This window comes from Electrona antarctica (genome assembly GCF_951216825.1).
Source record: "Electrona antarctica genome assembly, chromosome: 10".
In the NCBI taxonomy this organism is placed as follows: domain Eukaryota; kingdom Metazoa; phylum Chordata; class Actinopteri; order Myctophiformes; family Myctophidae; genus Electrona; species Electrona antarctica.
The window spans coordinates 53,676,672-53,697,116 of NC_136791.1; the positions used below are offsets into that span (position 1 = coordinate 53,676,672).

The window sequence follows — 20,445 nt, forward strand, 5'->3', positions numbered from 1 at the left end:
AAGTACATTTTGATACCAATACTTTTGTACTTTTTTTTTTTTACTCAAGTACATTTAGAATTCCAGACTTTTACTATAGACCTTTACTGCAGTATTGATTATTGGCCCTCACATCTAGAGTTTGGGCCACTACGCGGCCCTCACACCTACGTCGTGACCAGATGTCAATGTTTTAGTTTTAGTATTTGAGTATGTCTGTGTCTTGAGCCGAATGTCAAACTCCCCCCAAAAATGTACATCATACATTCTTCAACATACTGTCACAACAACTAAATACAGTTTTAATAACGGTCTACCAGGGGCAAGGCAATGGTTTTTGTTTAGTATATTTCAACTACAAGGCAATTCAATGTGCTTTACACAGAACACCAAGAAAAGGAAACACAATTATACAATGACATTAGGATGCATGTAACAAAATAAGTACAAAATTGCAACATATGCACATATTTGGATATGGGAGTCGGTGGCCAAAGCCGCCAATGGCAAAGTTCAAGCACCACTGATATGGCAACATAGGTTTTTCTGAAAATTGATTTAGAAGACATTTGTACTGTAGAATAGGCCTCCGGTCTTTATGGGTAAAAGATAGATTCCAGCGTCAGAGTGTTGAGAGGATGTCCACCATTACATGTCACTTCCTTTTATGCTTCTTGTTCCACTTGTTCAACTGCTGTCTGCGTTCCTTCAACAGCTGCCACACTGTGACACCAGCACCTGAGAAGACAGTGACGACAAGTAAAGGCCTATTCATAGTCTGGTTTTTCGGTGCTGAGGTGACCACCGCTCCGGTGGTGAGGTGACCACCGGAGCTGAAATAACGTTGAGCGGTGGTGAGTAAAAACAGAGAGAAGGGCTGGAGCGGTGGCGGTGGTTTGCTCTTCACCGCGGCTCGTGACGTCAGACTATGTATGATCCTTTAGTTAAACATCTCTGTATGTACTTGTGCTCGTGACAAAACGTTCCGTCATATAAGCTTTATTATTGATATCAAACCGGATCCGTGGTTTTGACAAAACGCCCGACGTTCGGAGGTCTTTTCTGATTGCCCGGTGATCCCGATTGGAACATTGACGCTTTCTAGAGCAAGGATGGCCTCATTTTAGCTCGCTAGCATTGACGCTAACTATTTAGCATCTAAAATGGATCACACTAAAACAAAGTAGATCCGGGTCGCCAGTTCAAGCGTTGGCATTTGCGTCCACCAGGTGGCAGTGATACGGTTAAGTGTATGCTTGTTTTCTCCCTCTCCACCTGATGGAGAGGTAATAAATCTAGGCTCTTTATAGAACAACAGTTCCCTCTTTGTCACGTGTTTCCAGTTCAAATTTGCTGCTGATCCAATCAAACAAAGCTAGAGAAAATACATGTAAAACTTAACCCTACACAAGGGGTTAAGTTAAGTGTGTGTGTGTGTGTGTGTGTGTGTGCGAGTGCGTGTCAGTGTGTGCATGTGTCAGTGTGCGTGTCTCACCAACGGCGAGGATGGGTAGGTACATCTTCAGCAGCGTGTGCAGGGGGAAGCCAGGGGACACGGGCTGCAGGGTCAGCTGGGTGTATGTGCTACTGTTGCTGGACGACTCCAGGTAGGGCAGCGCCTGGTACACCGTGATTCCTGGACGCCACGTCACACACACAATGTCAGCACAGCAGTTAGGATGTGACAAAATGTCTACTGCTACGTATAGTCTCGCGTATAGCCAGACAACTATTCCACAATCTCCGAATGCTATATGGAGTCTGGAACTACACTACACCGGAATCCAAGTAAGGAAGCTAGCTGCCATTTTAAAATAGGCTATCTTTACATTTTTATTGTGTCGTTTCCTTTTCTGCTAAGCAACAAGCTATATCAGGGGTGGGCAACTGGCGGCCCCCACCTTCACTTAATGTGGCACTCAGGTTAATGTCAGAATACTGATATAATATTGGTTTCAGCTGTTACTATTCCACAACATGCAAACATGACCCGCTGTTATTACTTCAGTCTAAATTAGTAGCTCATTGCTTCAACACAAGTATAATTAAAGGCATTTGAAATGACATAAAAATGTAAAGTTTAGCACAAATTCAAGATTTCAATTCGAATATAGCAAAAATAGCCGATCTACAAGCTCAAAACGTGTCGCAGCGCGACGTGTTTTGAGCTTGTAGATCGTCAAAGTTGCCCAGCCCCGAGCTATATGCTTGTGTGTGTGTGTGTGGGGGGGGGGGGGGGGGTCATCCCCCAGTTCAAATATGATTATTTTAGGGGTCCCCGGTTCTAATATGTTTTTTTTGGGGGGGGGGGGGGGGGGGCTGTATACGCCGAGACACATTATTGTACAAACACGATTACTGTCACATTCATGTCGAGTCACGTTTCACTGTCAGGACAACATGCTGCTGCTCGTACGCTGTTCCTTCATGCTGGGACGTTTCAGGGTCATTTGCAGTGGTGGAAGGTAACTAAGAAGATTTGAAGAAGAAGTACTGTATTTAACCCATTTTGACCTGAGATCAGATTCTAAAAATGTCTTCTACATCCTGACAGTTTTATGAAAAAGCTATGTATGTCAGTCGTTCTTCGATTTTTCAAAGATAGCAGACCTACAAGCTCGTAGCGCACCACTCGGTGGCGCGTTACAATTGAATTACTTTTTTGGCCAAATTGTCAAATATTACGTGAGAAAGAGTGTGATAATAGCCCATCTACAAGCTTATATTTCCAATGTGCATCTGTGGAACAGAGTCAAACTTCACTTGAAGAAAAATAGGGCTTCCAGGATGAACAACACAGCAAAACTAAACACAACACAGCTCTCACAGTATAATCCAAGTGCACTCTATCCAGTCATATCTATCTGCACTTCCAAAACAAACGCATTTTTCACTGAAACTTTGGATAACTTGGATAAACGACAGTTTTGTGCACAAATGCTGAGTGCGTAGGCTCGCTCCTACCTTAGTGCATGATCCTATTTATCCTAAGTGTGTTAACCCATTCTGGGCGGGAACCCCTTTTGGTGTTTTAACTAAGCATTTTGTTATACTTTAGCTATTGAAAAATAGCAGATCTACAAGCTCATCGCGCGCCACCGAGTGGCGCGCTACGAGCTTGTAGGTCTGCTATTTTTGAAAACTCGTGAAAATGTGGCGCAAATTTCGAATATATATTCTTTCACAGCGAACGTTTTTAGGTCAAATCTTTGCTTCTGGGCTCCTGGAACTACATTTTTTCAGATGAGGGTCAGCGGCCAATTACATATATTTTTGGGGGTCCTTGACATGAAAATGTTTGAGAACTACCGACATAGAAACATAGATTTTTCAGAAAACTGTCAGGACATTTGTAGAATCGTTACAATCGTTACAGGTCAAAATGGATTAAACAGTGACGTTTGAGTGAAAATGTGTGTTTTCTAGTTTAGCAGTAGTACATTTTTTAAACGTTTTTTTTTGTGGCTTTCACCTTTTATTTTATATATTTAATGGAGGGACAGACAGTAGGCTGACAGGAAATGGGGAGAGAGATGGGGGGAAGACATGCAGTAAAGGCCGTCGGGATCGGGAGTCGAACCCGCGGCACACTGCCAGACTGGGTGCCTGGACCACTGAGCCATGGCCCAGGCCAGTAGTAGTACATTTTGCCATTGTTTTGCTGCCGTTAAATCCTGTTCTAATCCTATATCATTTGATTCATCAGGCATTTCTCGTCGTTTTTGGATCATCCATTCGCCGTGAAGGAAGGAAGGCGAGAAAAACTAAAACATCTCCATGAATCCCAAGGCTTCACAGGGTGAGTAGTTAACAATGAAAAAGTAATGATGGGGTAAAAGTATTGCTTTAACCCATTTTGGGCGGGAACCCCTTTTGGTGTTTTAAACATGTTATAATTTAGCTATTGAAAAATAGGTCTGCTATTTTTGAAAAGTCGTGAGAATGTGGCGCAAATCTTTGAATATATATTTCAGAGCGAACATTTTTAACTAAAATATTCGCTTCTGGGGGGGTCCCTGGAACTACATATTTTGAGATGGGGGTCCGTGGCCCAATAGAGATAATTCTGAGGGTCCTTGACATGAAAAAGGTTGAGCACCACTGACATAGAAACATGGGTTTTTCAGAAAAAAAGTTTAGAAGCCTTTTTTTAATCGACCTCAGTCCAAAATGGGTTAAATGAATATGCAGTCAATTAATTCCCTGCCTGGCGCATGCACGCGCAGTCTAACGGCGCATGCATTCGCAGTCTAACGGCGCATGCATTCGCAGTCTAACGGCACATGCACGCGCAGTCTAACGGCGCATGCATGCGCAGTCTAACGGCGCATGCATGCGCAGTCTAACGGCGCATGCATGCGCAGTCTAACGGCGCGTCATACCTTCTGTAATGACGGAGACGACGTAGAGAGGGATCCACAGAGTGTAGCGAGCCCACAGCAGGCCAAAGGAGGGCATTTTCATCACGCAGAGGAGTTGGTGAGGATACCTGAACACAGGGGGCAACATACTCCATACATTACATACGTTTACGATACTTTGGAAAGAAATATTATGAACTAAAATGCAGTGCTTCCCCTATGCATGCAACAGTGGCAGCCCACCACTGTTACTGGTGGTGGGGGGGGTGGGGGGGCTTCATTTCGATCTCCCGACTGAATAATTGTGTCCTAATGTGTGATTTGTGCAACGGTGTCACCGGCGTCGTTTCCTAAGCGAACCCCCTCTTTGCAGCCATTGGTTGCCGTTTCTTGGTTGGACAAAAATCCTCTCTCCATCCACTACTACCGTTTCTTCGTATTGATATTCTGTGGTATTCAATTCTTATTCTAAACTTGGTGTCAGTCAAAAGGAACGTCTCAGGTGCAGGCTAGTGACTGATTGGGCATGACCAAAACAATTCAGGATGGTAAAAGAGTCTCCAAAAGAGTCATCATAGTAAAGTGACATACACGATTGTCATACGCAGTTGAAATACATCAGAAAGATGACTACTCTTAATATGTCTTTTACCATCCCGACTTGTTTTGGTCACGTGAGAAAATGTCTACAGCTGTACTGCATTCCATGTGATCGCGTTGATTGTTTTTGTGGGTTGCGTATAAAGATTGGCGTTCCAGCGTGTTCGCTTTAGTGTGAAGAAGAGCCCTGTGTGCTCCAAACGTCACGCAGATCATTCTGGTACGATAAAAGAATCATCTGACACATACTCGCATTGAAGCGCTCGGTGTAAAAGCATCTGTCGCTTTGGAGCGTTCGGTGTGCGGAGCGTTTCATTTTGTTCTTTCCTGTTCGTTGCTCAGCAAACTTAAGGGTTGGGGATGTGCATGTTGTTGCTCTCTTTTCATATTGCTTTCATTGGCTCGTTTAACCCATTTTGACCTGAGATCAGATTCTAAAAATGTCTTCTACATCCTGACAGTTTTCTGAAAAAGCTATGTTTCTATGTCAGTCGTTCTTCGATTTTTCAAAAAATAGCAGACCTACAAGCTCGTAGCGCGCCACTCGGTGGCGCGCTATGAGCTTGTAGATCTGCTATTTTTCAATAGCTAAAGCATAACATAATGCTAACACCAAAAGGGGTTCCCGACTTCCTGCCCAGAATGGATTAAGCCTATCTACTAAAATAGCCTGTCTACAAGCTCTCAAGCACTACAGAGCTTGTAGATCGGCTATTTTCACTGTGCAACATGCTGACTTCTATGGAATTCAAATGACTGAAATCTGTCGTGGCGACTGTAATCCATGTCGGGCCATTGATGGTCCACTGTCCATTTAGAAAAACACTGACTTCAGCTTTATGTTCACATCACTAAATGTTGACCAATGGACAGAATAGATTTTCCCTCGCTCATTTTCTCTGAAACCACGACGCTGTCCGTGGTTTTGACCAAACATCCGATGTTCGGATCCTATGCGTGAATTTTCACCGCATCGTGATCGCCATGTTACAGTTTCTGGCCAAAGATAAACATTGTGAGCTAATGCTCACTATTAGCCGTTTCTTCCTCTCTCAGTCTGCAAGGCCGGGAGACCAGACGTAAAATGAGTAGTAATCCAGTCATTTCCAAGCTAACTGCCTACCTCCAATGACCACTAGGCGGCAGTCAAAGTGGATCGTGGACCACAGCAGTAAGGAGTTGGGTACACTAGGGCATTAAGCAACTAGTCGACTAGTAAATCCACTAGTCGACCTTGCTGGTACTAGTCGACTAGTTGATAAAAAAAATACCGATTTTGTAGGCCTTAATATCAGGTAGATTATAGTTATAGTCACCAATGTACACAGTTTTTTAATGTACAAATATGTATTTCCAAAAAAAAAAAAAAAAAAAAAACATTTTTTTTTTTTTTTTTTAAACATAAAAGGTGGTTAAACAACTAGTCGACTAGTAAACTAGGCAACTAGTCAACTAGTAAAAATGACTAGAAGTGAATGCCCTAGGGTACACACCTCAACAGGTCGAGGATGTTCCACAGCATGAACTGGACACACACAATTGGACTGCTCTGCAGGTCTTCTAGGCCGATGATCACCAGGAACAGCAACAGGTTCCTCTCCACCACCTGCAAGGTGGAAAAGACAACACCGTATTCATTAACCCATTTTGGGGCGGGAACCCCTTTGTGTTTTAAACATTATATTTTAGCTATTGAAAAATAGCAGATCTACAAGCTCATAGCGTGGCACCGAGTGCCGCGCTACGAGCTTGTAGGTCTGCTATTTTTGAAAAATCGTGAAAATGTGCCTCAAATCTTTGAATATATATTCTTTCAGAGTTTCAGTTTTAAACTCAAATCTTTGCTTCTGGGGGGGGGGGGGGGGGTGTCCCTGGAACAACATATTTTCAGATGGGGGGGGTCGGCGGCATATTACATATAATTTTTGGGATCCTTGAAATATTGAGAACCACTGAGAAAAAAATACATTTTAAAAAAGTTTTTTTTTAAAATTTCGACATCAGGCCTAAATGGGTTAAGTAAAAACATTTAGTACTTTTTCCACCACTGCTGTATCACACTTGGACCAGGCTTTAAAGACTGTCTCTTAAGGAGGACAGGGTATAGACCATACACACTTGGACCAGGCTTTAAAGACTGTCTCTTAAGGAGGACAGGGTATAGACCATACACACTTGGACCAGGCTTTAAAGACTGTCTCTTAAGGAGGACAGGGTATAGACCATACACACTTGGACCAGGCTTTAAAGACTGTCTCTTAAGGAGGACAGGGTATAGACCATACACACTTGGACCAGGCTTTAAAGACTGTCTCTTAAGGAGGACAGGGTATAGACCATACACACTTGGACCAGGCTTTAAAGACTGTCTCTTAAGGAGGACAGGGTATAGACCATACACACTTGGACCAGGCTCTTAAGGAGGACAGGGTTTTACACAGATCAATACACACTTGGACCAGGCGAGGTATGAGCCTGCTCTGCTCGATCTCGTCAGCGATGTGGAACAGCTCCAGCACGGACAGCATCTGGCAGAGAGTCATCACCACCCCGACGGCATAGAAGGTGTCTGCCAACGCGCCTGCAAAACAACGACAACAACAACATGAATGAACCAGGAACACGGCCTGCGTGCCCGAAACAACGTTTGTTTCTCTAGACTGCTCGTGATGAAATAAAGAAACTCAAACTTTATTAAGAGAGTCGCGAATACAAGCGGCCAAAATGAGTTTTCTTTCGACGGGTGGCTGGCATCTCCCTTAGAGATAGGGTGAGAAGTTCAGTCACACGAGAGAGACTCTGAGTAGAACCGCTGCTCCTTCGCCTGGAAAGGAGCCAGCTGAGGTGGTTCGGGCATCTGGTTAGGATGCCTCTCGGGCGCCTCCCTAGGGAGGTCCTCGACGCACGTCCCACTGGGAGGAGACCCCGGGGCAGACCAAGGTGCAGTTGGAGGAAACGCATCGACTCACTGGCCTTGGAATGTCTCGGAATCCCCCAGGAGGAAGTCACTAATGTTGCTCTGGAGAGGGAAGTCTGGAGCACTCTGGTGGAGCTGTTGCCCCCGCGACCCGACTACGGATAAGCGGTTGAAGATGGATGGATATTCCCCTTTTTCCATTGATCTTCAAGAATCTGCACCCATCAGCTACAGAGACTCAACTTGACTCCCTGAGTAGAGAGCGCCTTCACCTATGACGGTTTTGTTGTTCTGAACCAGGAACACTACATGTCTGTAAAGCTCTCAATAGTCTCGCACCTAACTACCTCCATGACTACCTGCATAGTCCCAAACCTTCCTACCTCCATTGACTGCCTGCCTAGATATGTCCCTGACTGCCTGTCTAGATATGTCCCAAACCTTCCTACCTCTATGACTGCCTGTCTAGATATGTCCCAAACCTTCCTACCTCTGACTGCCTGCCTAGATATGTCCCTGACTGCCTGTCTAGATATGTCCCAGACCTTCCTAACTCTGACTGCCTGCCTAGATATGTCCCTGACTGCCTGTCTAGATATGTCCCAAACCTTCCTACCTCCATTGACTGCCTGCCTAGATATGTCCCTGACTGCCTGTCTAGATATGTCCCAAACCTTCCTACCTCTATGACTGCCTGTCTAGATATGTCCCAAACCTTCCTACCTCTATGACTGCCTGTCTAGATACAGATTCCCCCGAAATACCAGTATGTGTGTCCCAAGGAAGAATGTCTCACCTCGACCAAAGGAGAGGATCCTGGCGGTCATGTTTGCCAGCAGCCATGTGTGTCCACAGAACTGGAACAGGTTGTATGTGAACGAGTACGCACACCCGATGCTGAGCCTGTAGTGTGGAGACAAACAAACAATGCGTGGATTAAAGCTAAATGAAATGTCACCGCTGGAAAAAAATGCCAAAATGTGCCATTTGTGAAACGGTGCGAAAGGCCCCACCCACACTAGCACCGTTTTGCTAAACAATCAACACAATAGAGGGTATGTGCATGCATAAAGTGATAGGACTTTTCTGTTTGGATGTATGGACCGTCAACGCCAGAAAGTAGTTTTTTTTGCCACTAACAGTTAGGCGTTCTTCATAACTTCCGGGTATGATGATGTCACGCGCATACCCTCTACAGGTATATGTAAAATGATGATGTTTTAGTAATATTGTTTCTGCTGTTCTACATACTGCTGTGTGTGTGTGTGTGTGTGTGTGTGTGTGTGTGTGTGTGTGTGTGTGTGTGTGTGTGTGTGTGTGTGTGTGTGTGGCTGGTAAAAAAAATGTCATTTTGGGCTCGTTTCCTTTCTTTATATGTTGATTTCCTGTGTTTTATAGTGTATATTTGTACGTCGTTCTGATGAATTGAAAAAGGTGGACCCTGTTGTAAATAAGTGTAATGCTTAATCATGGATGGTCCACAGAGTAACCGTTTTTGTATTGACTTGTGCTTTCGTCTGAAATGTACCCATTCTTCATACTGTGAAATAAAAACATTCAATGAATCAAATGCTCTAAATCGTAAATAATAACCGAAAATAGCCTGTCTACAAGCTCTCAATGCATGACGCATTGAGAGCTTGTAGATCGGCTATTCTCGCTGCACTACATGCTTCCTTAGGATACATGCTGGCGTCTATGGAATCCAAATGACTGCAATCAGTCGTGGCGACTGACGACTTTAAACCATGCATACACAGTTAGGCATGTAACGATATATCATGAATCGAAAATCGATAAAAACTGGTAACAATTTACATCACGATAAAATCGCAATTTGAATCATGGTGCAAACAGAGGGCGCGTAAAAAAGAGAAGAAAATACAGGATCTTTGTAATATAATTGATTTTTTTTTTTTTAAGTAATTTGCTACTGTATTGAAAAGAGTATAAGAGAAGAACATTAAAAGAGAAAGGAAATACTGGATATGTCTAAGAGAAATAATGATAAGATAAATGATAAGATAGTTCATTATTATTATTAATATACTAGTCCATACCAAATCCCTACCACTCTATCTCTCTCATCATGCATGATTCACATCACAATCACATTACCCTCCAACTAATTAATTGGAACACCACGCCCTGACCTATGGCCAAACATTCCTTGTGCATCGGGAAATGTTGCAACCCGTAATGTTTTGCTGTGGTCACTGCACGGTCACAAGTAAAGCCCGCAGCGCTCAGAACATGTACGAATGCAAATTATAAAGGTGCTTATCCGCTTGCCCTACATGTTAAGAAGACGAGCGGCGTGTTTGCGCAATGTATTAGTCCATAGTTGTCTATAAAGAAGTGCTTTAATCTAGACTGTGGTCGAACGCAATTTCCCCCCTGGTTTACTTCCCGTTTACATTGAGCGTAATTCCGGCTTTCACCGGATGCACTAACGCCCATTGAGAACTGGATCCCGACAGAATATCGGTCACAGACGGGATTTAAACACTTCTATATTGAGAACTACGGACTAATACATTATACAAGCACCCCGTAGGCCTCTCTGACGTTTGGGGCAACAGGGTAAGCATCTTATATTTTTGCAGTTTGTACATGTTCGGAGCTAAAGGACTCCGCTGGTGTCCCCGCAGTGACCACAGGGGCGAGAGCGCTAACATCTCTCGTAGATATGAACATGTCAAAACTCATTGTTGTTGTAAACAACTTATTAGCTAAAGCTGTCATCGAGGTACTAAACAGTACACATATTTTCCAAGACTTACCTACTCATTTTTGTTATTATTATTTCAGAGCGAAATCACCACAAAAAGCTGCAAAAAAACGGTGTTTTCCGTTCCTTCCTTTAATCACAGCATCGTGTTAACTTCTAGAAAGAAGAAGTCCTGCTCCAGCTCCACATCATCTGACTGAGCGAAACAAGTAAATGTTTGACTTATAGTTTGTGAGCAGTGAACGATGCATCACACACACAGCAAACGGACAGTTAGCGGGTCGGCTGAGCTGGCCTGGGCGCTTTTACCAAGGTGTTGGGCGATTTGAACGCTAGTGCTACCGTGGCATGACCGTGTCATTACCTGATGAGTGATAAGAGAAGTTTATGTTGTTTTTCAGACAGCTATTAGGCTTGTTGTGCTGCTGCTAAGTAATAACACGACGTTCACTTCATTCATCATTGCACTTATCCATCTCATAGATCCATCTGCGTACTAACGTTATCACCAGTGTTGGCAGATTTTGAGAGAGAAACAAGCAACCAATCTACGCTATTTTCAAAGAAATCCTTGTATGGTGAAAGAGGGGTGGACGGGTGTGGAGTGGTCCCTGGTAGTGGTAAAGTCTGCAGATTATTTGGTGGTCATTGGCTTGAAAACGTTTGAGAAAACTGGTTTAAACAACATTATGAAGCCCAAATAAACAACCATAGAAACAAGCAAAGCCCCAGAAAATGAAGCCCAATATCGCTTATAATAAGCGGACATGGCAACAGTGGTTTTCGTAGCAGTTTAGCCCAATCCCATAGCCTGTGGGTATACCGTAACCATGACAACAGCCTTTTGAACCACCAGCTCAGAGTATATTCCAGGTATATTCTAAGCACCAGCTGCACCCACCTATGGCACCCACCAGCGAACTGTGGCAACAGATCCCATAGGCCGAACTGCCGAACAGCTTCGTTATTGACCATAGACTGTAATTGTTGACACAAAAATGCTAAAACCAGGTCCATTGTTTAGGTATGATGCAGAAGACTAACGTTCTCCTTGATTTATGATGCAGATGACTAACGTTCTCCTTGATTTAGGTAACCGTTGAGTTAATACTAATAATCTCACTTCTCAGAGAAAACATGTTAATTCAATTTCCATCAGAAAAATATGAAAACGCTGACGTTGTCTGTTTTAGCACGTAGAAGCTGGGTGGGCGTGTCTCAACTTGACCGTGACGTAGCCCTGATCTCGCTGTGAGGCGTTGCCATGGTTTTTACCTATGGAAAGCAGTTTAACGTGACGTGTCTTGTTGATGGAGTTCGATGTTACCATGGTTTCCACTTAGTTTTTGTTGATTATGATTCACTTAAAAAGGCAAGTGGCAGAATACCATAACTCATTATGAAATCAGCAGCTGTATGTTAAGAGGTTTACACTAGCACCTTAACCTACTAAAAGTGAACAGAATGATCAAATCAAAATCCCACAAGTTGGAGAACAGCACAGATTATCCTTCTGGTTCATGCAGTGAAGTAGGGGAGACGGGAGAAACAGCAGGGTTCCTGAGATGGCTGAAAAAACGTTTGTTCAAAGTGCAGAACAGCCCCGATCCAGTAATGCTACTGCGTTTCTCCAGAGTGGAGGACATCATCAGCACAGACACCCTTGGGTCCAGTGAGGTGGAGGAGGGCAGAAGAACGACAGCAGGCTACCAAGTGAACAGATCGATGATCAAATCAAAATCCTACAAGTTGAACAGCACAGATCATCCTGCTCCTGGTTCCAGTGAAGAAGGGGGGACAGGAGAAACAAGGGGATTCCTAAGAAGGCTGAAAAAACGTTTGTTCAAAGTGCAGAACAGCCCCGATCCAGTAACGCTACTGCGTTTCTCCAGAGTGGAGGACATCAGCACAGACACCCATGGGTCCAGTGATTTAGCCTGGCTAATAAGCCAGACCGAATCAGCCGTTGGCAAAAACAAATTGCCTGCCGGCGGATTACGACGATTTGAGTCTGGCTTATTAGCCAGGCCTACCAGTGACTACAACGTGAACAGCAGGAAGGAGAAGAAGAGTTTCTTTGGAGCATCAAAGAGTACAAGCGGTTCTTCACTCATCATCAGCGCTCCAATACAATCACCTCAAGCCCAGGATGAATCTTTTGCTGAAGATGACTTCAACAAAATCTGCACTCCACTACCATGTGATACTGAGCAGCCATCCACTGCCACCAACATCATCACAACTGAATCATCCATCCAGGTTGTATCATTAGTTCATGCTACTGAGCATCCATCGTCCACCGCCATCAGCATCATCATCACACCTGAATCCAGCGAGGGGAAGCCAGCAGTAGTTCAAACAGACCATTGGGGAGAGGGTGCTGATGGAAAAGACAAACTGATTGAAAGGCTCCTCACGCAAGAAGAGATGAACGAGATGGCGGCGACAACAGAGAACAACAACAAGGTCCTGAACATGGAAGGACAGAAGAATGGGGTGTTCAAGAAGAGAACAACAAGCCCAGAATGGTGGATGAACCCTGGGCTGGAGATGCAGGGACCTTCACTTCAGAAGACCATTCAAACCTCATCAGCACACCAGCTTGAACCTGGGCCTGAGGATGAACCTGCTCCACCTCAACTAGTCCAGGAGATTGAACCTGCTCCACCTCTATCATCGCCACTTGGAACACAGGATGAAGATGCAGGAACCTTCAGCACCAAAGTGGGAACTTTCCAACAGTTAAACCAGATAGTACAAGAAATACGACAAGAAGAGTATGAACGCCAACGTCAACAAGCCCAGGAGAATGGATCTCCATCACCACCTCAGTCACAAGTGGAGGTACTCTGGTTGGGGGAACCCTGGTTTGTTCAAAGTTGGTCAAAGCATCTATGACGCTCAAGATATGGCATTTTTGGGCCTTTTTGGAGATTTTTTAACCGTAAAAGAGTATGCAGAAAAACAGCAACAAACTAACCGCATCTTTCAGTCTAGCAGGCTCACTCAGCCCATTATTATTCAGATATCTTTGTACATTTTTGGTAATTCTTTAAGGTTAATCGTAACAGTAGAAGGACAAGAACAGCAACAAGCAAACCGCATCTTTCAGTCTCAGCCCATGCCTCCCACGACTCAGTGCCAGTTGGCCTTACGCATGAGAATGCTCCGCTCCGTGGGCGCCTACTGGCACAAGAAAAACTGACTAGCATCTCTCCCAGCCTGGTATCCCCCAACAAGTCTCGTATGTTTTCATGTGTCTTCATACCTCTCTCCCAAGCCAGGGTCCCAGGGGTCCCATGAACAAGAAACAATAGGTGTAGCAATGTGTATATATAGCTCTGTTTACACACTGCTTGTACCCCCTCCAACTGTATATATTTTCTCCATGTTCAACTGTTTTTATATTTTGACACTTGCTTTGTCAATGTAAATGTATGTTTTCTCGCGCCAATAAAGCTCCTTTGAATTGAATTGAATTGAATTGAATTGCTTTGTGTATACAGGCGTCCTGAAAGGACGTCAGGCAAATGGCAACTTGTGATATGCATACAATCAAGAAATGGTAGATCAATATATGACAGAAATTGCCATAACACTCCCTCCTCTTGGCACCTTTTGCATACATGAAAATTGTTAGATTAGTAAGATAAGCAAAAAGAAAATTGAAACATAATAGGCCTACAAGAATACAGAAACATATTACATATCCATACGTTATTGCGCACAATGTAAACAAATACAACCGATAATCAAAATTGAAAAATAGTGTCTTTGCACAATATGATAATGTGATGCAAAGTTCACGAGAACTCTGCATTGATGCTTGTGTTTTTCTATATAGGCTTGTTTTGCTTATTTTAAGCACTTTACAGTGACATAAAGTGTGTCACATGGACACCCTCCACACACACACACTGGTGGAGTAATCTGTTTAAAACCTTATATGCATCAGGAATTTGACAATAGCTGGATATCAGATATATTGGGGAACTCCTTATATGGTTATGACTGAGTCAGAATGACGTCAGAGGTATGTCAGCGCTCCGACCGGCCCATCCTCCTATTAACCATTTTAATTTAGGATGTGGAGATATATATCTGTCTGTCCATACCAGTAGGCTATATAAGGTTTCATACAGAATATATGAAACCTTTATTCATTCTCGAAAAGAGCACTGAGGTTTACCCTCATTTGCAATGTTTAAGATTTTGAGTTTGTGTTTTATACAGTCTATAAAACAAAAATGAGTAAGTAAAAAAGAAAACTATTACATAGTGAAGTCCCTAGAGATTTAAGAGCAGGTTATTACATTTGCCCTGTTTGCCTAATTTAAGACTAAAGGCTGACATTGTGAGCTTTTTCAATCATTCCTCCAGGAGTTATCTAAAACATAAGGTTGCATTTAAGATTGCATTTCCTATAAGTGGGGATTGAACTCACACAACCTTTGACAAGAATCTTCTAATACACAGCCATAACCAGTGCTGAATGCAGTGTGTGTTCACTTCAATAGACAGACAGGTACCATGGAAGTATATAAAAAAATCACACCCGTGTGAAGTGAGTGGTGCAACTCCGTGTGGGGGTCCCCGGAAGTTCCAGACCCACATGACCACAGCCAGGGTGCCGGCCTGGTTCCGGCGAGCCACCCCACGTCCGAAACGGTAGAGAAATGAGTTACCATGTGGGGGTCCCCGGGGGGTCTCCCCAGAACATTCAGACCTCCAGAAACTCGCCCAGGGGGCCGGGCCGATTCCGGTGAGCCGCCCCACGTCCGAAACGGTTGAGAAATGACAGTTACCGTGTGGGGGTCCCTCTGCTGTACCCTCTACTGTACTGTACTGTACTGTACTGGCACACCTGAAATCATCATATATACAGTTAATATGTGCGTGTGTGTTTGTGTGTGTGTTAGGTTGCGCACAGGTGGTGAAAAACAACCATGCTATTTTCGTGCTCATACCCACCCACCCATCCAGCCACCCAGCCATCCACACACATAGCTCCGTAAGGGAGTGGTTGCACCACTCAAAAAGGGATGCACACATATTATAAGCAGAGTTTTGTAACTCTGTAATTCATCTGTATAGTTTACAAACTTTGAACCATCTCCAAAGCAGCTATCAAAACCCAACCCTACAAATGTAATATACAAATGCAAATAGCTCCATTTAAGATTCAAGGTAATTTTAATGTGTTGGTATCACAGTTCATTCATGTTTTCTTGGTCCCAGTGATGTACAGTATAATCAAACCTTACATAAATAACCTGTCTACCTGACAGAGTCCAAATGTATATTTGCAACAGTGTTTGTATTTACGAGTATAGAGGGTATGCGCATGCTTAAAGTGAATGGCACATCGAGTGGCAAAGAAACAGGCAAAGTGAGTTTAACATTGTTTAATGTTGTTTAATGCAATCAGATCAGACTTTTCTGTGTGGATGTATGGGCTGTCAAGGCCAGAAAGTAGTTTTTTGCCACTCAGTAGGTGTTCCTGCTTAACTTCCTGGTTTGATGATGATGTCACGCGCATACCCTCTATAGCAGGTTTGTAGTATTGAGGACCAATGCAAAGTTCAGACAGGCTGAATGTCAATTATTTTCTTATGACAACTAATCTTTTGGGTCTCGAGACAAAAGGTTTAGGAACCAGTGCTCTCACAACACTAACTGAGATCCAATGAGATCATATACTTCCTATATTTAAAAGTGTATGGCCTGGTCAGCATAAGATCTGGTCATCCCAGCTTAGTAAGAGGTTCAGGACGACCGTTAAGCCGATTCTACTCTATGGCTCCGAGACATGGACACTTTCAAAGAAATTAGAGAAACGGCTGGATGGCACCTTCTGAGACACCTGCCTAATGAGAGCTAGTCCGATCCAGTAGAACAGTTTGCCGGCCACTGCTACAGAGCTGATCATGAGGTTATATCTTCCCTTCTTCTCTGGAATGCTGCCTCAGAGCAGACCAGAGGTAGAAAACTGCCGTTCCCTGATGTCATCGCTAGGGACACATGCATCAGTAAGCAGGAACTGGGGATGGCAATGAAGGACCGGGACGTCTGGCATGGCATCGTGAAATCCATGATCTCGACCGCTGTCGAAAAATGATGATGATACTATGTATTGTAGTTGATCTACTGTGCTGTTCACCAGCTGACTAAGCTATTACCCATACACAGGATCCTGCCCTGGGTTTACTGCACCAGGAGAATAACTTAAGAGGTGGTCATTAGGAAATATAACCATTATAACCGGAATATCCCCCTCTGTGGTAATCCACACATCATCATGGCCACAACTAAACTAAACAAACCATGAAACTGTATTTGTGTATAATACTGGTACTGGTTCTAACATACAGCCACTCATTCACAATAGACGTTGTTGGAACAAGAGCCTTTGTGTGTCCTGTAGTAGATTCATGTGATCAACGGTAGCTACTTAACTGAGCCTGTCAGTGACGGTGACCAACTGCCACGAGAAGTGATCCATACCTACTGTATAAAAGGTATAGATAGTATAGGCTAAATCACCCACTTAACGTATTGCCAAGGATATCATAACCAGTGGATCTTCATAACAAACAAATGGCCCCTAAGGTTTGATCACATCCTCTTCTGTTTGACACAGAAGCACAGCATTGCTACCAATGTATGTCCAGTCTATACATTTGTTGTTTATGTCCATTCCTATGTACCTGAGCTAAGCTGGGGATAGAACTGGGGCAAACTGGGCTAAAGCAGTGGTTCTCAAACTTTTTAATTTCAAGGACCCTCAGTTTGATATTCATTAGATTAGACCAGTGGCTTTCAACCTTTCATATCAAGGCCCATTATTTATTTGTCATTTGAGCCACGGACCACCCTGTGACGACATTTAGGCTCTCAGACCCAAAACTAAAGGATATTTTGTTATCGTTGGATATCATCTAATTGTGTAGACTTCTTGTAAATTAACAGTAATGTACGTTCGTAGATGATTCTTTCATCATTGAGAGCGTAAAATGAAATGGTTTCATTTTACACTCTCAACTCTCAAGATCTATAAGGGTCCATTTGGTTACCAACTCTCCATCATTCAGATGAGGACCACATGGAACCCCCTCAAGGACCACTGGTTGAAAGCCACTGGATTAGACCATGCCATAAGACAGTGTACGAATGTACAGTCTTTTCTTACACTGTCAGAGTTACAGTCCAATAGTATAAGGCAGGGGTTCTCAACGTTTTTGGCCGGGGACCCCCGGAAATGCTTTGGCCACGTCTCGGGACCCCCGCCCCGCCCCCTCCCGACCCCCAATATAAATTGACTGCTACAATAGCCTTAAACCATTTTGGGCGGGAACCCCTTGGTGTTTTAAGCATTGTTATAATTTAGCTATTTAAAAATAGCAGATCTACAAGCTCATAGCGCGCCACCGAGTGGCGCGCTACGAGCTTGTAGGTCTGCTATTTTTGAAAAATCGTGAAAAAAATATATATATCTTTTTTTTTTTTTTTTTAAATAATTTGGGGACCCCCTAAAATAATTTGGCGACCCCCCCGAGGGGTCGCGACCCACGGGTTGAGAACCCTTCCCGTACATACCCTACTTTGAGAACCACTGGGCTAAAGAATAGCGACTTTAAGCAACGACGGATACGGCAGTCGGCTACGGCAACCGGAAATGGATCTGTGCTCGATACATAAACCTGCTCTCCGTCGCAGCCCTTTCTACTACGGGAGAACCTACACTTACACGTAGTGTCTACAACGCCATGTCATAACCATGTTTATTGAAATGATAGCTGTCATACATTTACACCGATTGCTCCATCACCTCTCTTATGCTGTGTAATGTGTTGGCATGCTCTGAATGAAGAAATAACACTAATACCATATGTCATATTAACCATGTTTATTAAAACGGTTTTAGAATAACACAGATTGCTCCAGCACCTTCCTCTTTCCACTGCTGATCATGTCCAGCGCATGTAAGAATTAAGCAATATCGGCAAGTTAGCTGACGCGCGACGGGGTGTTTTAATAATAATAATAATAATGTGTTTATGTTTGACACATGGACGCGTCACCATGGCAACCAATGTCGCCGTCGCCGGAGGCTGTTAGCTTAACGATTTTGACAGCTACGGCGTGGGCGTCATAGCCGCCGTACTTCCGCGTAGCGGAGCCGTCCTGAAAACAGTCGTTGCTTAAAGTCCCTATTGATGGGAGAGCTACAGTACAGCCAGGTAGTAAGCAGCATCAATGGCACAGGCAGGGTGGGGTGGGGGCAGGGTTACGCTAGCAGTGATGCCAGTGCTGGCTTGCTCTGTTGTGGCTATCTTGCAGGACGGAGTGCGCAGCTGCACGTGTGGAAGACCTGCCATCTTCTTTTCCTCACTTGTCTTGTCATCAAACAGTCTATGTTGTCCGGACCTGGGCGTGGCGTGTTTTGGATCTGAAGCGAAAGAATATTAGGAAAGGATCACTTACTGTAAGTGAAGGAATGTGGTAGGAACAACATGAAATGTGTGTGTGTGTGTGTGTGTGTGTGTGTGTGTGTGTGTAAACATTACTTGGCTGTTTTATCAGAGCTCTGTCTGGTTTGAGAAGCACTTCTAAATTGACCCTCCAATCTGCAGTAGATTCCCCCTGCAGGCTGCAGACAAACGACACACACACACACACACACACACACACACACACACACACACACACACACACACACACACACACACACACACACACACACACACACACACACACACACACACACACACACACACACACACACACACACACACACACACACACTATTTCAAGGGCCCCCAAAACTTTATGTAATTCGCCGCCGACCCCCATCTGTTTTCCAGGGACAAAGCTGGTCACAACACATTTTCAATTATTTTTTAATATAGCTAAAGTTTAAAACAATGGCTATAAAGTGGTTAAAAGCTAAGGTGACACGGATGCGTTCCAGGTCTTAATGGGCTAAAGATCTGTCCTTTATAGTGTGATGACCCACGCTGAGATAATGAGGTGCATCGTGGGTAATAAGTAAGTAGCCTTGCCGAGCCATGAGGCCCATAGGGCCGGAGCCTATCTCCTGTTTATGTAGCGTGAGGCAGCTTGATGTACAAGTACACCCCCTGGACATGACTAGTATGTCGTAGGGACTTACCCCCAATCCAACCCTTGAGGCTGAGTGTCAAGCAGGGAGGCACTGGGTCCCATTTTAGAGTCTTTAGTATGACCCGGCCAGGGATTGAACCCCGACCTCCCAGTCTCAGGGCGGACACTCTAACCACAAGGCCACTGAGCTGGTAGCCTGGGGTCCACCTATGCTTTCTATGGCATAGGCAGCTCCCGGCAGGATCCGCCGGGAGAATCTAGACGCAGCTGCGCGACATGAGACTATTTGATTAGAGCGACAGAGGGAGAGGAGTGTGTGTGTGTGTGTGTGTGTGTGTGTGTGTACGTGTGTGCGTCAATTTAACAAAGGTGCAGATAATCAGAAATAAGCAGAGAGTGATCGACGTTTGCGCTACTGTATGAATTATTGAGTGGACTCGGACCTAGCTCTGATCCATAGCTCTAATGCGTTGCATTTAGAGCTATGTTACTCTCAACTTCCGCCGCTCGCATGAATGCAGACCAGCCTCTCCTCTTTAGCGTAAATAAAAAGAACGTTTTTGCTACTCACCAAAACAAAGGCGGGTTGTGTCATTAGAAAGCCTACTTTCCTTAGTGGACGCACTCTGAGCCCCCCACCACACATATAAACGGTACTTTTTGGCCAAAAGGGGATTTTGTTTCCACCGGGAAAAAAATACTTTGTTACTCCACTGCGCCCTCTACCGATATTG

At 44.1% G+C, this 20,445-nt stretch overlaps 1 protein-coding gene across 3 annotated transcripts; it reads right to left on the reverse strand.

Moving 5' to 3' along the window:
• Positions 1-310: 310 nt before the first annotated feature.
• Positions 311-11,288, reverse strand: LOC306931154 (very-long-chain (3R)-3-hydroxyacyl-CoA dehydratase 4-like). Of its 3 annotated transcripts, none has more exons than XM_079512364.1 (7): positions 10,953-11,288; positions 8,654-8,760; positions 7,394-7,521; positions 6,434-6,546; positions 4,362-4,468; positions 1,475-1,615; positions 311-717 (listed from the first exon to the last, which is right to left on the reverse strand). In XM_079512364.1, the coding sequence occupies exons 2-7, from the start codon at positions 8,682-8,684 to the stop codon at positions 635-637; spliced, it is 603 nt and encodes a 200-aa protein (XP_079368490.1). In that variant the 5' UTR covers positions 8,685-8,760; positions 10,953-11,288; the 3' UTR covers positions 311-634. The 3 variants fall into 3 exon arrangements, with proteins under 3 accessions (XP_079368490.1, XP_079368489.1, XP_079368488.1); XM_079512363.1 differs by having other exon boundaries at positions 10,645-11,288; XM_079512362.1 differs by having other exon boundaries at positions 10,641-11,288.
• Positions 11,289-20,445: the final 9,157 nt, after the last annotated feature.